Below are 17,871 nucleotides of genomic sequence, written 5' to 3'. Positions count from 1 at the left end.
ATCGTGGATCGATTGACCAAGAGTGCCCATTTCCTGGCCATACGGGAGAGGTCATCGGCCGAGAAACTGGCTGACGTGTATGTCCGCAAGATCGTTGCTTGCCACGGAGTTCCAGTCTCTATTGTTTCTGACCGTGATGTTAGGTTTACCTCCCACTTCTGGCAGAAGTTCCACGAGGAACTGGGCACGCGACTGCACTTTAACACAACTTATCATCCGCAGACCGACGACCAGAGTGAGCGGACCATACAAACCCTCGAGGACATGCCGAGGGCTTGTGTCATCGATTTCGGTGGGAGCTGGGATTCCCACCTACCCCTTGCAGAGTTCGCCTACAACAACAACTATCATTCCAGCATTGGCGCCCCACCTTTTAAGCTGTTGTACGGGCGGAGATGTCGCATCCCGGTCTGTTAGGGTGAGGTTGGTCACAGAGTGATGGGACGGACAAAGGTAGTCTTGCAAACTACCGAGAAGATTCAGCAGATTAGACAGCGATTGCAGACCGCTCAGAGTCGGCAGAAGAGTTACGCCGACATGTGTCGATCTGAGTTGGAGTTTCAGGTACGTGACATGGTATTAGTGAAGGTTTCACCCTGGAAGGGTGTGATTCGCTTCAGGAAGAGGGGGAAGTTGGGTCCCCGATACATTGGACCCTTTCGGGTTATTGTCAGGGTTGGCAAGGTTGCATACAGACTGGATCTTCCGGAGGAGCTCCGTCAGATACACAACACTTTCCACGTTTCCCAGTTGTAAAAGTGCGTATTGGACGAGGATGTGGTAGTGTCGTTGGATGATGTTCAAGTTGACGAGTGCCTGAACTATGTGGAGCAGTCGGTGGATATTTTGGAAAGGAAGGTTAAGGTTCTGCGCAACAAGGAGATACCTCTGGTAAAGGTGCAGTGGCGACACCGGAGGGGATCTTAGTGGACATGGGAGCCAGAGTCTGAGATGTGGGAGCATTACCCTGATCTGTTTACCACCACAGACTTCGAGGACGAAGTATAGGTCAAGTGGGGGAGAATTGTAACATCCCGAGATTTTGTAGGCATTTCCAAACCCTCTCTTCTATTATTATTTTGCCATTTGTAGTCCCTGGGGTTAGAAGAGTCGACCTATGAGAAGCCTAAGGGCTAAAGTTGTAAATTTGAGAACAATGCTAGGACGCTAAGCGTACATAAGGTATGCTAAGCCTACTAGGCGCGCCTTACTACGCTGGGCATACTCTTGTGTATGCTAAGCGTACTCACGACAGGAGGAAACCCTAATATTTAGGGTTTGGGTGCTATATAAACATCCTTATGAGCTCATAACCCTTCCTTACCGCAGCCTCCACAGTTTAGAGTCGTTTTCCCCAAACCCTAATCATTTCCTTGAGTGTGTGAGCTTATAGAGTGTGTTTTGATTGGTTGGAGAAGAAGGTGTTGCATCAAGGAGTTGGAGAAGGAGAACAAGCTTGTAGATCTGAAATTGTTTGGTGCCCTAGAAGCTCCAGAAGGTAAAAAGCTTCAAACTTTATGCTTGTATGATATAGATCTTTCCATTTTAGCTTTAAGGAACCATTTCTTGTCCCGAAGTCCCAAAGTTGGTGCATGATATGATTTGGACGAAATAAGTTGTCTTTTCAGACCCTTGAAGAGGTCCTAAGTGATAAAAATGATGTCCCAATAGCTAAATGTGTCTCATGCATGGAGTAGGAAGGTCTTAATAGATTAAGACCATGTGTTAAGAACTTTCTGGACGTCCAAAGTGTTAAAGTTAGAGACTTTATGATTCTTAGGCAAATTTGGTTAATGGATCTGAAGTTTGGGCTTAAGTGCTTAAGCCATTAAGCACTTATTAGAGTTTTGGCAAAACCGCGCGTACGCCCTGCGTAGTTTCTGTACGCTCAACGTACTGAATCAACCACCCCGATGGTGGTCAACGCAAAATGGAAGTATGCCCAGCGTACCAGAGGAGTACGCCCCACGTACGCCCTCTGTTGGGCTTTTGACATTTTGGGCTTCGGGGTTGGGCCACTCTTGGGCCAGTTTGACATAGGCCTTATTGGAATTTCTGAACAATGATGTTTTGGGCCAATGGATTTTAGAATAAGGCCCAATAGGATCATATATTATTAGCAATAATTATTCCCTAATTAAAATACAATAATTATTCCCTAATTAAAATACAAGAATTGATATTATTTATTAATAATCATATTAATAATAAATATACAAAATGTGGCAACTTGATAAAGGTGTGACCCTATAGGATCATATATTATTAGCAATATCACTCCATAATGATTCTTGGGCATATAGATCCAACATCACAACCTATAAATAGAGGCGCAAATCACTTCATTTATCACATCTCTCTCAACCCTTCTCTCCCAAATACCCCCACACCCCCTTCCTCTTTCCCTATCACTTCCTAAGTGTTAGAGGCGAGTCCCGGAGCACCAGAAGGCTCCGAGAAGAAGAGCTTTCGACTCAGAAGTTCTGTCCGCACAGAGCCTGGTTCCTCGCTAAACCCCTTTCTAAGTGAGTTATGCTTACCCTAATTTAAGTATAACTTATGTTTAAGTTCATTATCATTATTATGAACCTATAAACAATATTTATCAGTGATTCCAAGTCGTTATATTGATTGATCTACTTACGGGGATGATGTATGGCTGTGATTTAGTGAGGTGTTTAAAGTGGGACTTCCAAACAATATACTTCGTATACCACACGAACCCTACCTCCAATATGATCCTACCTGGTTGTTCCTTACTTGATAGATCATGAAAGTAGACTTTGAGTTAATGATGAATCTAGACTAATAATTAGCCGCAATAAATATTAGACTAAGACCTAGCGATAATAATGCTAGGCTACGTCAAAGGAAAAGACAATTGCTAGAAGCGAAGCGCTGCTCTAATTTCAAGTTGTCACTTTAACAAGTGAGTGCATAGTCCCTTTCGTGAACATGATTTTAATACAAGTATTAATAAAAGTATTAAATATATGTTGAAAGTTTATATGTGAGTTATATGCTTATTATCTGGAAATATGTGTTAAGTGTTATATGTATATTTGATGGTGTACGTTATGCGAACTAGACATGGTTCTATATGTGCTGAGATGTAGTTACATGATAAGAATAATAGAAGTATTATAAATGAGAAGATAAATGTATGTTAATACTTAATACTATGTATAAAATATTACAGTATTGCCGAAACAGAGTTAGTATCGAAAGTTGATTAAAAGTATTGTAGGCTTGCTTAGTGATGAAATAAGACTTAAAAGAGATGCTTAGTTCAATTACGTTTGGATATTGGGTAGTATCTTATTAAGGGTACGTGTGTGATTGGAATAGAGAGTAGAAACTCTGTTCAAGGAGATTGATGATCGATGGAGTGTGTCCTATGTACAAAAGTACTTTCTATGTACCAAGTCCTTTTTCAAAGCTCTATGTCTTAGGTGCTGCTTGTGTCAGGGTATTATTATGTTCTAGGGTACGAGTCCTACTCATATCATGGTACTATAATGTGCCAAAAGTAATATCATGTACAAAGTCCTTTTTTACATTATTGTGTGTCGGGGTACGGGAGCGTATGAGAGTACTTTATTAGTATTTCCCCATACTTTTCATTTTAAAGAGCTTTGGAGTCATCGTTTCTTTTATGAAGTGATCGGATGAGCTTCATGTGTCAGCGTTTCCTTTCACGAAGTAATTGAGGGAACTTTGTAGACTGCCTAATAGAGTGTGTCAGTAATAGACCTCTACCAGGTATGTCTGATGTTGTATTGCCGGATAGGGTGAGTCTGGGGGTAAAATACCTCACGATGTCAGACCACTGCTAGGCACAGTTATCTAGATAACCACCCCTGACTTAATTGTCATGTTGTTTTTACGAGCGGAGGTTCATGGTGAAACTTATTCCATTCCCCTCATTTGATGTAATTAATGATCCTCGTTTGCTGCCAGGGAATTTCCGAAGCAGCGTCGTCAGTTTGTTGTTCATATTGATCCTTTAGGCTAGATCTTGTAAGATCGTAGTATAGGATCTATACGTGGGAATCGACGGGATGGGATAAATTGTTTTAGAGATATGATATATATGTGTTAATGATAATAGTTGGATTTGCCGGTTTGAGATATACATTATTATCACATTGTGGGATTGAAATCCCTATGTACTCACCAGGTTTCCCAACCTGACCCACTCAGTTTATTGTATCACAGGTGGCTATATGAAAGATACATTCTGCTGAGAGATTCAATGAGTATTAGGCCACTAGTTTAGTTACTGTAAGGCTTGTAATATTTCGTTATGCTTATGTTTCTGTATTGACGATGACATACCAATGTTTTAACATATATAAAATACATTTCTTCGGAAATGCTTTGATAATATAATTATCATGTTTACTGGGAACGAATTCCACAATATTATTCTTCAAAAAGGATACTCTGAGTTTTAAATAAGCATAAACAAAATCGGTCTTTTCTGGCCGTGAAAATGGGGATGTCACACTATCTTCCGTTGGATGAGTTTTCTTATAATAAGAACCATCATACCAATATCAGTATGCCCCCCTTCGAGCTTCTATATGGAAGGAGATGTCAGACTCCTATTTGATGGGGCGATGTTGGACAGAGGGTCATGGGGAGCACGGAGGTAGTGATCAATACGAATAAGCTTATACAACAGGTTAGATAGAGATTGATGACAGCTCATAGACACTAGAAGAGTTATGCAGATCGGCGATGCTATGAGCTAGAGTTTCAGGTGGGGGATTTAGTGCTTCAAAATGTGTCACCCTGGAAGGGAGTTATTCGCTTCAGGAAGCGGGGCAAGTTGGGCCCCAGATTCATTAGCCCTTTCCGAGTTTTGGCCCATGTGGGCAAGGTGGCTTACTGGTTGGAGCTACTGGAGGAGTTGAGATAGATTCATGATACCTTCCATGTTTCCCAGCTGAGGAAGTGTATAGCTGAGGAGACACATGTGGTCCCTTTGGAGGACATTCAGATCGATGATTGCCTGAACTGAATTCAGAAGCATGTGTCAATCATGGATCGGAAAGTGAAGACCTTGAGGAACAAGGTAGTGAACTTGGTCAAAGTTCAGTGGCAACACCGAAGAGGGTCGGAGTGGACGTGGGAACCTGAGTCCGAGATGCGTGAGCAATATCCTGAGCTATTTCCTAAGGATGACTTCGAGGGCGAAGTCTGATTTTAGTGGGGAGAATTGTAACATCCCAATATCAAGTATTTTTATTATTTCTTGTATCATTATCAAAAGTTGCACAATTGATCCATTGAGGAAAAAGGCTTGCGATTGTGGTCGTACGTGCAACGTACTCATGCATCATGGAATCGCGGATGATCAGCTAGAACGTTGGGCGTACGTATGGTACGTCGGGAGTACTAGACCAGAATCTAAACCCTAATCTTAAGGGTTGCTCCCTATTTAAACAACATTATGTCCCTATTTCATCATCCTTATCGGCCACCATACCCTCCTTAAACCCTAATTTCGAGTTTGAGTCGCTTGTGTGAGTTTTGCAAGCTTATTGAGTGTTTTTGGTGCATCTAGTTGAAGAAGGAGACTAGAGAAGAAGGAATGGGTGCTAACAAGCTTGTAGATTCATAAAAACGATTGATCGATCAATTCCTATGGCTCATGCATGAGCAACGTAGCTTAGAATGTGTTGAAAGTTTAAGTTTGTTGCATTGGGACTTTTCTAGCCATGCAAAGGCTTAAAGTTGATAACTTTATGGAATAAAACATCTTAGAATGGTCAGATCTGTGGTTGGGTTAATTGTCTTATGGGGTTTAAGACACAAAGTTGGTGAAAGTGGAAGCAGACGGAGTACGCCGTGCGTAATCCTAGCTACGCCCCGCGTAGCCGGTTCCGACCTCAACCATACGTTGCTCAGCTCCACCCAGCCCAACGTACTCGCTGGACAGTTGACTTTTGACCCTTGGTCAAGATTCAAGGTTTTGGACCATGGGAAGGGCAACATGGTCTTTTTGCCCTTAGAGGACTTAGTTGTGGGATTTGGACTCGCGAGTTGAGTTTTGGACCGTAATTATTAATTAGGGTTAATTATTTTGTTGATTAGGCGGAGTCTAGTTCCGACAGTTCGGGTGTGAGGTTTACTTGTCGTCAGTATCAGGTGAGTCTCCTCACTTATTCTCACTTGTATGGTAGAATAGTTGTATCTGTGATGACCAACTGGGTCTAGCTGTTATTATTATGTAATGTTGTTTATACGTGACTGAGATTGCTGATAGTCCCCATGGTTGCTAATAACCCATATGGCGTGCTGTTAGCCCACTGGGACTGCTGATAGTCCCCAGGGTTGCTGATAACCCATAATTGTTTATTTTGCTGTGTTGTATGTGGTATTTTGGGGAACTCACTAAGTTTCGTGCTTATAGTTGTTGATTTATATGTGACAGGTACTTTTGAGGACCGCGGGAAGGCGAAAGTCTGATTGTACACACTCACTGGAAGATTTTCTACCGGGACAGTTGTGAACTCTGATATTTTGTGATACTGGTTGTTTTGGATAATTATGTATTTGATAACTTGTCTTGTGAAACCTTAACTTTGGTAAATTAAAAATGAAAATTTTGGTCTAAGATTTGAGGTGTTACATAACAACTTCTAGAAATCCGCTATTCTTGATGACCGTCTTCATTTTATGTGTTTATTGGATTCTCTAGGTAAACTTTGGTGTTGAAAAGAATGGATGCAGTGGTAAAAATAGTGTAATAGCAATTGTGGTATCGTGGTATAGCAGTATTGGATTGTTTTGACGATTGAGAAAATATATTTTCTCTATCGATTCAATTTTGGAGATGATTTACTCCATGATCTCAAGCGATTTGGTTACTGAAGAGAAATACAACGTATGCTTTAAATCCAATTTAGCTCCTCGTTTAGCAGAATTGCCGGATTGATAAGAAGGAACTTCGACTGTTAAGGAAATGGATGGATTTCACGCATAAAGATCAGAAGAGCAAAATTAAAACTTCACTTTGTAAAATTCCAGGCGGAAGGAGATGTTATGTAGCAAAAAGAGTCTTTTATTAGATAGGTAGATTACTTGAAAAAATGTCAAAAATCCATATCTTACATGTGAAATTCTCAGCCAAATATAAAATTTCCGCGTATCGCTACAAGCGCAAAAATCTTTATCCTCATACAAATAAAGCAAAAAAGCCGTATAAAAAAGTCAACATGTACTGTGTCACCAAGATCATCGTCATTTTTTTTGGAGATTTTTTAATTTTAAACAGGGGTACAACAAGAGGCCCATCAACTCAACCTATATAAAGAGCCCATTAAGACATTTTTGCACATGCATCCATATACTTTTCCGTAGATATTCATAGATGTGTGTGTGGGGGGGGGGGGATATTTTTATGAGAAATTCGGTAAGTAACCAAAAAAGAGGGGTCATTTGAAAATAATAACCATGAAAAAATTGATTTTGGTAAATGGCCATAGGATCCGCAGAGCATCCTCTGCGGATCGAGTAAGCCCTCTGAGGAAATGGAAAACCTCTGCAGATCTTGGGTTTTTTAATTTTTTTTTCCTTTTTTTTCGTTTAATAATATTAATTTTTTTTAATCACATAAGGTATTATGTGATTATTATGTAAAAAATTTGACAAAAAAAGGTTAAAAATAATGAACTTATGTTTAATATCAGTTCACAGAACTGTTTGAGAATCCACATAACTGTTATCAGCGGATCAGTGTACACCTCTACGGATCAGTGTATAAATTTTCATACCGGTTAAATATTGTATCAACTCACCCCGGTATTGAAAAATATAGAAATGGTCTCCAATGCACCAACTTCTACGAATGCAAATATAGAAATTTGAAGATGAACTCATATTATAAATAAAAAAATGCAACTCTTTACGAAAAATTCAACGATCATCTATGACTATTTATACACTCTTCAACTCCTTAGAGCTTTTTGTCAGTTCGCATAGCTTTTTGTCAGTCCGCAGAGCTGTCTTTAACAAATAATTGTGATCAATATATTACAATTTTTTATTAAATGGTAAATGATAACAATTAAAAGGTACACATTATTTATTAAAATATAACAACGTCAACGGACCAAAACTAAGGTTAACATAAAAGTAAATAGAAACTAATATTAGTTGTCATCCATGCATTACAATTCAAGTAAATTGTCGTAGAGGTAAGATGACAACACTTTCAACTGATATTTCCTAATGCATAAGGTTTGGAATAGGATTCACCATCTCAGTTTGATAAGCATTTCGATACACCGCAGTAGTTAACTTATAATTTACCATAAGTTGGATTTCTTCAATTTCAAGCCTTTGTAGTGATGCTATTGCGTGATGACAAGGTATAACGCACTTTTGCCATTTCCCGCAAGTACAAATGCCACGATCTAATTGCACGGATTCGGTGGTTAAATACTTACTCACTTCATATCTGTCGGCAACAATATGCCTAACCCTACAACATCGAAGTTGATAAATCTTTTTTGAAGCACCTTAAGTGCATAAGGGGTCAGAAGACCATGAAACTCCCTTGTGAAATTAACTGAATCATCAAATAAAAATTATGATGCAATAATTTATATTAAAACATATCATTATTACCTCCGAATGCAGCACGTTGACCATACACTCCTTGCATAAAGTCATGGACCATTTGAATGATTGTTGTTATTGGTAACTCATGCCTGTTTGTCATTATCCAATTGACGACATCGGGAATGTCAATGAATTTCACATTGAAACGTACTTTAGGGAAAAATGCCCGTACCCATTTTGAAATGACAATATTGTCAAGCCAGTGAAGATCATTCTCATTCACCTCATTTTGTAAGGTGTTCAAAATCCCATAAAAATCAGACACATTATACGTTTTGCATGTCTTCCAGAACAACTGATCCACAACTGTATTGTTTCTGGTGGAAGCCCGTATTTTCTCAGCTATATTTTTACAACAATAACCATGATATGAATCAAGATAGACTCTCTATACTGCAAAGTATATAGAGTCAGACATATGGCTTATAAAACCAACTTCCATACTGTCACCTAAACATTCTTTAAGCCTCCTCATGAACCATACCCATGACTCGTCACCGTTTATGGTTCCCAAAGCAACTGTTATAAGTAGGGGTTCATGATTTCTATCTAAAGCAACCGCAATGTACATGGATGTTATGTAAGTCCCAATTAGAGGTACGTGACAAACGAATAAGATTGGTGTCATAGACGTGCGAAACGTACGAATCTGCAAGAAAAGATAAGAATAGTAGCCAATTAACAACTTCAGATAACCAAAAATTTAGTATAAAGGATTACATACCACACATCCCAATGCCACAAAACAAAATTGGAAAACGATCGTACATATCTTTCTTAATGCACGTGAAGGTGTTAGGATTGGTTATTTGCAGATTATGAAAGAAAATCAGTAGGTTGAAGAAACTTTTTTTTAACACCTCATTGAAGGAACTCATTTTCACAACTTTCCACAACTTCTCAAAATTAAAAGGCTTGTCCAATTTAAATGAAATCTGTATCCATTAATCCGCAAAGACGTTTGTCAGTCCGCAGAGCTGTTTGTCAGTCCGCAGAGCTGTTTGCAAGTCTGCAGAGCTTGTTGTCAGTCTGCATAGCTGTTTGTCAATCCGCAGAGTCGTTTACCTTATTCAAATCATCATTCATTCTTCAATAAACTCACACCTTTATTCTGAAATGGCCACTAATGTACCAACTTCTTCAAATGCAGCGACATCAGCCGATGCTCCACGTCTATGGACGACAACAGAGGTGATGGTCCTAACACGATGTTGGATGAACGTTAACGAGGGTGTGATACCAATAGCTCCGCCTCATTGCCTTGTAGGTGATGAATGGACCCGCATAACAAGTTTGTTCAACCATGCGATGAGAGAAAGACAACACCGCCTTAAAGAAGATGTTGTTACTAAGTGGATGGAATTAAAGGAAAAAGCCACATGGTTCAATCGATGGTATAATTATATTAAAAATATGCCACGTTTTTACGCAGACGATGAAAAACTTTTACAAGTTGTTAAAGTGCATTACATGATGGAGCGTGATGGAAGTGAGTTCGAATATGATGACGTTTGGAATGTAGTGAAAAAAACCCAGTATTTCATGTAGATTGTAATATTTTATGCGTAATGTTTGCTACTTCTTTATCTTATTATTTGTAAGGGTTGTCTTATCTGTTTCCATGTATTTGTAGTGTTTGTAGTTTCTGGAATAAAGTGTTTGTATCTGTTTCCATGTATTACGCAGATGATGAAAACAACCTAATAAAAACCAATTACATAAAAATAACCTTATACAAAACAGTACATATAAATAACCTTAAAATAACCAAATACATCTAAATAACCTAATAAAAACCAACTACATCAAAATAACGTACTACAAAAATATTAAAAGTACGGAAGATATTTTATAAGATTGCAAGGGGCTTCATACTCGAATTTCGACCCATCGCTAATGGATTTGTATTCCTCTTTCGCCGCCTCCAAGATCACTTCCTCGTCTTCATTGAGCCGTTCATCATCAATTTTGTTATAAAGATAGTTGAATAACAAAATTTCGTTTTTTACTTCATACCATTTAGCTGTGACAGCAACGATGTTACGATAGTTTCCTGCAACAGTTTGAGGATCAGCGTTGTAGGTATAAGTTAAACGGGTCGAAAAACTTGGATCATTCACACTGATACTCTCGTACAAAGTAATATACGCACGTGTTAGACATACGATCTCCTCAGCGCTCCATGGTCTGGAACCCATTGTGAGTGAAAATTTGATGATGTCCAGAAAAATGAATGAAAGAAAGGGTGAAAATTAGATGAAATCATACGCATACTAAAGTGAATTTATAATAAAATATTAGTACTGCGGATCGAACACTATTTGATACAGAGTAGACGAAACAGTACTGCGGAATTAACAGTGCTTTGCTACGGAGTTGATGAAATAGTAATGCAAATCGAACCAGTGCTACAGAATTAATAGTACTTTGCTGCGGAATTAACATTACTTTGTAGGAATACTAGTTTTTTTTGTCTTATACAAACTTCATAATAAACACATTTTAAAATAAACATCATTCATTCAATTTTCGTAAAGAGTTGCATTTTTTTTATTTATAATATGAGTTCATCTTCAAATTTCTATATTTGCATTCGTAGAAGTTGGTGCATTGGAGACCATTTCTATATTTTTCAATATCGGGGTGAGTTGATACAATATTTAACCGGTATGACAATTTATACACTGATCTGCTGATAACAGTTCTGTGGAAACCCAAACAGCTCTGTGGACTGATATTAAACATAAGTTCATTATGTTTATCTTTTTTTGTCAAATTTTTTACATAATACCTTATGTGATTAAAAAAAATTTAATATTAAAAAACGAAAAAAAATTAAAAAACCCAATATCCGCAGAGGTGTTCCATTTCCTCAGAGGGATTACTCGATCTGCAGAGGGTGCTCTACGAATCCTATGGTCAGATTCCAAAATCCATTTTTTCATGGTCATTTTTTTTTTCAAAAAACCCCTCTTTTTTTGTCATTTACCGAATTTTCTCTATTTTTATAGATATCACCCGTGAAAATTATTGTTATAGTGGTTCATCCCATAATTTTTTATTAAATCTTGTAAAATATAAATATAATTGACCTAATTTTTTTTATTAATCTTGTAAATTATAAATATAATTGACCTAATTTATCCTTTTTTTTTCCTCTTAAGAGACGACCGGCTTGATCTCTTTTAGAAAGTCTTCGCATATTTTTTTTTATCATCAATCCCGAAAACCATAGCCACTGCAAATTAAAAGATTGAAAATATATACAAACAAATTGTAATTATATAAGAAAAAAGGTATAATTAGATAAGAAAAACATGAGATAAAATACATACCTACCTACTCCAAGAGTCTCATGTGAGCATGTTGATTATAAATTTGGGACTTGTCTGCAATCCTGCAAATGTACATAAACAAATATAAATAGGAGGTAGTTCAAAAGGACAAAAAGAGCATGCCTAATAATTAATAAATATTATTGAATTTGAAGAGCGAAAAATTACCATCTAGCCAACATGGATTTCATGTCCATATTTGTAATGAAATTCAAAAGCTTCATTTCTTGCTTGTTAAGCAAAAGTTCTTTCATTAGCTGAAAAATGTAATCAACAGTAAAAATGGAGTGATTTAAAATTGAGTCGGACAGGGCAGACTCTGAAGATTCAAATCTCTTGGACGAGCCGGAAAAAAAAGCCCTTAGACTGGTCATTAATAAAAAGTGACAAAAATCTAAATCTTCTCCTTCAACCTTTCAATGATTCCCTATTGATAACTAGAAGATGTCATTATTATTGTCTTTTTGGAAGTCATTATAAATTAGTGAAACAAATGGGTACATAATGTATTAAAACTCAATAAAAGTAATCTTTCAAAATAATTACTTAATAATTTAATAAAATATTACATGAAGAATCTTGCAATCTTGTTTTTAGTGGATGAAAAAAAAGGAACGAGAATTTAGTGGAAGCACACAAAGGAAGTTTAGCCCAATTAAAAAGGCACTCACTTGAACAATGTAAGGATTCGAACGTGGATCGTTTGTATTAACTTAAGAAAATAGAAGCGCGCTTACCATTTGAACCATACAAAATTTATGTTTTTTTTGAACGATTTATTATTTATATAAATATTAAATAAAAAATATGGCTAAATCTCGGACCCTATTTTTTTCGGAGCCCTGTGCGACTGCCCACCTTGCCCCCATCAAATCCGGCCCTCAAGTTGTAGAAACTTAAGATTGAGTTTTTTTCTAGATGAATCATCAATTTTATTTTTTTTCGTGAAAAACCCTGGGTATTTTTTTATTTTTGAAAACAATTCCTAACTTTTTTTGTTCCAAAAACCCCAATTACTTATACTTTTTTTAAAACTTTGAAAAGTTTGTACAAAAAATAACTATGGCCAAATCGAAAAAAATAAAAATTGCAGTCTTATTCATAAAAAAATTAAGGTTTACTCGAAAACAAACACAACATAAAATATATTTTTTATTATATTAGTCCTAGAAAAAATTATCAAACTTAGATAACTTTTATCCATAAAACTGGAACATAATGATTAAACCATATAAGATATAATATATTTTTATGTATTTTTTCTTAAAAGAAAGATATTTCATGTCCTTGTTTTCTATTTACCTATAGTTACAACTTACAACATCAAAGTTACAAGATATATATTTTTTGTATTTTTTATATTCTTTTATATAAAAGAAAAACATATTTAGCATTTAGCAACTAATGTTATGGATCTGGGCCATCATCCATTTCATTTGAATTATGATCATATGATGCAGTGATAACTCGCAAGCTTATTGGGCCCTGTTATGAAGTGAAATATAAAAACTACCTCACAACGTCGTCCCACACCCACCGCAAAATCTAGGGTTTTGAGTTCATCGACTTTCCGAGCTCGTCGCCTCCTTACATCAACAATGGGTCATTCGAACGTCTGGAACTCTCATCCCAAAACATACGGCCCTGGTTCTAGAACCTGGTTACTTTTCATATCCATGCTCTTCATTTCAATCTCCATTAAATGTTTCTTATTTGTTGCGATAATACACTGCATATTTCATCCGATCGCTCATATGCTATGCTTCTGCTTACGCGCAAATTGTTTGAATTTACGATTGATTCACAACATAAACTGGTTCCGTATGTGTTCGTGTGGTTATTCCATCACTCATATGTTCGATTACCAACAGTATTATCGTAAATTAGAAGGTCCTGGTAACATTATTGATCCTCATCGCACGAATCACAATTTGAAAACAATTTGAAAAGGTGTTGGTTATTTGTTAACAAATGTTATGTTAACATGTAGTGTAATTAAGAACTAGTATTGTAGTTGTTTTCTGTAAATTTCTGATTCCCTACAAAAGATTGATAAAAAAGCTTATAGACTTGTAGATTTTAGCTGCTTTTGTGATCACAAGGCTTTGTTAATGCCATTTTTATGAAATATGGTGCTCGTTGTTTATTTGTGTTTTAAGTTATTACTCATTGTGATAACATTGCTCTGTTTTCTAATTTCTGATTTTGTTGATGTATCAGCCGTGTATGTGGTAACTCACATGGGTTGATCAGAAAGTATGGGCTTATGTGCTGCAGACAATGCTTCCATAGCAATGCAAAGGAGATTGGTTTCATCAAGGTTAGTACTGAATCTATTAAGTCTTTTTTATTTTTTAAGTCGTTTCATGTTTGCTTCTATTTAGTTGTTGTTTTGTATGTTTAATTTCAATTTTTATATAATTTATGTTTATAGTATCGTTGATTCACACCAATGTTGGAGCAATTGAGCAACAACTTTTGATGAAAAGGTGATCTGAAGATCTTGTTAGTATTTTAGCATCAATCTATTATTATTCTCATGTTTGCTTTAAAGACATGTTTATGATATATTATGTATGAGACACTAAAACTACTACTTAATTTTGTTGCTTGGTTTTGCACTTCAAGTAAGAGCCTCTTTCATTTTCATTTTTAAGAGAATATTTTGAAAGTTGGATTATTTGGGGTTAGTTTTGTTACTTTTGTATTTATCTGTATATTGTGCAAGGTTGCAAAAGTTTCTAGGGAGTGTACTAAATGGGTTTTTGGGATTTTGCTTATTTGTTGTGTGTTTGGGATTTCACTTATATAGACTTCTTGATAAGTCGGTTATCCTTCGCTATCGACTTAAATAATGAAGTTTTTGATATGTTAATATCGACTTAAATAATTAGTTTTTGATATGTTAATGTGTATGTAGATTTTGTCAAACACTAAAAGTCAAGCTATAAAACATTTTTACAGAAGAAAAACATAAATTGCTTAAGTACTCTCCCCAATTGTACACCAAGTAATTAAAAGTCAAGCTATAAAACATTTTTACAGAAGAAAAACATAAATTGCTTAAGTACTCTCCCCAATTGTACACCAAGTAATTTTAAGAAAAATGCACCAAGTAATTTTAAGAAAAATTTATGTGATTTATATCATAAGAAAATAAATTAAGGTAAATAATATAATACTTGATTACTCCTTGAAAAGTTTTTATCTATCTTTAACTTCTTCAAGGTGTTGGAAATTCGTTTGCTTATATGATTTCACAAATTGTCTGCCTACTAAAAGTCAAGCTATAAAACATTTTTTTTTTTACAATAATGATATTGGACCCATATCATTTATTAGTTAGATTTTAAATTTGAGTACTGCAAAATTGGTCCTTATGGTTTGTTGTAAAAATATGTGGATGGAGTTGTATCCTTGTTCTAGGATTTGGTCCCTATGTTTAACTAATACTATTTATTTATTCTGTTAAGACATTTTGTTGTAAAAATATGTGGATGGAGTTGTATCCTTGTTCTAGGATTTGGTCCCTATGTTTAACTAATACTATTTATTTATTCTGTTAAGACATGTTAAGTTGGCAGTATTGCTCTTCATAATGTATTTTTTTTTATTAGAATACTTATTATTATTATGTATAAGGCTGTAAATGAATCGAACGAACACGAACGGGAGTTATTTATGTTTGTTCATTTAAGTTAGCCGAACGAACACGAACGGGTAAACGAACAAGTTTAAGTAATTGTCGTTTTGTAAGACCATAATGAAAACACAATTTTTGTTTTCTAGTCGAATTTGATATTGAAATTTTTTCTCGGAATGTGATTGATTTCTAAGATCACTTCCAGCTCTAGGCCTTTTATTAGTTAGCCCACGTTCGTTCGTTTAACAAATTATATTTTTTCATGTTCGTTCGTTTATGTTCATGAAAATGATAAATGAAAATAAACGAATGAATATAAAAAAACGGAGATAAACAAACATAATTAAATATATATGGATATAAACAAACATATAATATAGTAATATAATCACACATAATTGGACATATATAAATATAAAAGGAACATAAATGAACGAAAATAAACAAAAGTTCACGAACATAATTGAAAATGATAAACGAACATAAACGAATGAATATAAACAAACGTAGATAAACAAACATAATTGCATATATATAGACATAATCAAACATATAATATAGTAGTATAATCAAACATAATTGGACATATAAATATAAAAGGAACAAATGAATGACCATAAACAAAAGTTGATGAACATAATTGAACAAACAAAACTATTATTCACGTTCGTTCATTTAACTAAACGAATTATAATTTGTGTTCATGTTTGTTCATTTATTAAATAAACGAACATAAACGAACTTCCCGTCAAACCGTTCATGAACACGAACAATTTGCTGCATGTTCGGTTCATGTACAACCCTAATTATGTAGGCATTGTGTGTACACTCCTTATTTCGTCGTATAATGTCTCCTTTCTTACCTCATTGTTTAGATGCCTCCCTACCTTCCCTTGGTTACCATCATCGACACTGGTTGTCTTCTCCAACCCCATCCCTAACCATAAGCCTCCTCATCCTTCCATCGTTCCTCACCTCGATACCTACACAACACCCCCAACTCCATTGTCTTCACTAGACCCGATCCATCCCTAACCACGAGCCATCTCTTTCGTCTATTGTTCATATCTCCAGTCCACACACAACGAAACAACCTAATTACAAATCGGAAGAAGCGTCACAGAATGGATAAGACAAAGCATTGCAACAGATAAACATGAAGGAATATACAAAAACTCAACAGTTTCAAAACCTAATCCCTAAATTAAACCTGATTCTTTTTGTTCTTGCTCTAATAATCGTTACCTCTGATTCTGTTCTTGCTCTAATCATATACCTAGACCTGACAAAACATGGCACGACACGAAAGAATCCGACACGAAATTAGCGGGTTTGGGTCAGAGATTCCGACACGTTTATATAAACAGATTGACACGACACGACACGAAAATTAAACGGGTAGAGTTAGGGTCAAGATTTTCAACTCGAATATGACCCGTTTAATTATATACTCCCTCCGTCCCAAAATTATTGTCCATCTTACTATTTTAGTTTGTCCCAAAATTATTGTCCACTACCAAAAGTAGATATACACTTTTACCATATTACCCCTGACATTTAATAAAGTAAACTTGAATAATTACAAACGCACATTTCCCATTGGTTTTAAAAAAAGGGCAAGATGGTCATTTTACTCAAAAAGACAAAACTAACGATTGTTTTTCTTAATCTATGTGTTTTTTGTCTGTGGACAATAATTTTGGGACGGAGGGAGTATTATTTATTATAAATTCATATTTTTATAAATATATTATATGTTATAGACTTGTAGTGTGCCAAACTCAAGAATTAGAAGTAATATTCAAAATTTCAAAGTTATTTAATTTTACTCATCTTCACTACCTATTTAATTTGCTCCCCAACTTTAACTCTTTTCATTTTGCATTTTAAACTTACTATAAATTTTGTCATTCCGTCTCCTAACTCCAGTGTTTCACTTTTTCCTTTTTTGCCTCCACAACTGTTACTTTCCAACATTTAAAATATTTCAACCTGACATGACACATCATATTTACAAGGTCTAAACCTTAACCCGAAACCCGACACGAAAATAAACGGGTTGACACGACACGACACGATAATTAAACGGGTCGGGTTATGGTCAAAACCTTTTAACTCGTTTAATGTCTTGACACGAAACGAACCCGACACGACACGTTTGCCACAACGCGCCAAAAGAAAACCTGTAAAGTTACAACAAAGAGTACAATACATGTGTCAATTGTGTATAAGATGTGACAAATTTAAACCGTTCTTGAA

The 17,871-nt window shown here is 35.7% G+C and overlaps 1 protein-coding gene across 1 annotated transcript; it reads left to right on the top strand.

The window, feature by feature from the left end:
• The first annotated feature begins 13,488 nt into the window (after positions 1–13,488).
• Positions 13,489–14,618, top strand: LOC145107942 (small ribosomal subunit protein uS14z/uS14y/uS14x). The gene is made up of 3 exons (XM_079044904.1): positions 13,489–13,629; positions 14,190–14,289; positions 14,404–14,618. The coding sequence occupies exons 1-3, from the start codon at positions 13,568–13,570 to the stop codon at positions 14,410–14,412; spliced, it is 171 nt and encodes a 56-aa protein (XP_078901030.1). The 5' UTR covers positions 13,489–13,567; the 3' UTR covers positions 14,413–14,618.
• Positions 14,619–17,871: the final 3,253 nt, after the last annotated feature.

The sequence above is a fragment of the Lactuca virosa genome, chromosome 4 (assembly GCF_052849685.1).
Source record: "Lactuca virosa cultivar CGN04683 chromosome 4, Lactuca_virosa_CGN04683_v6, whole genome shotgun sequence".
Taxonomy (NCBI): Eukaryota; Viridiplantae; Streptophyta; class Magnoliopsida; order Asterales; family Asteraceae; genus Lactuca; species Lactuca virosa.
The sequence above is the reverse complement of the archived record's forward strand: the minus strand, read 5'-3'. Positions and strand labels throughout refer to the sequence as shown.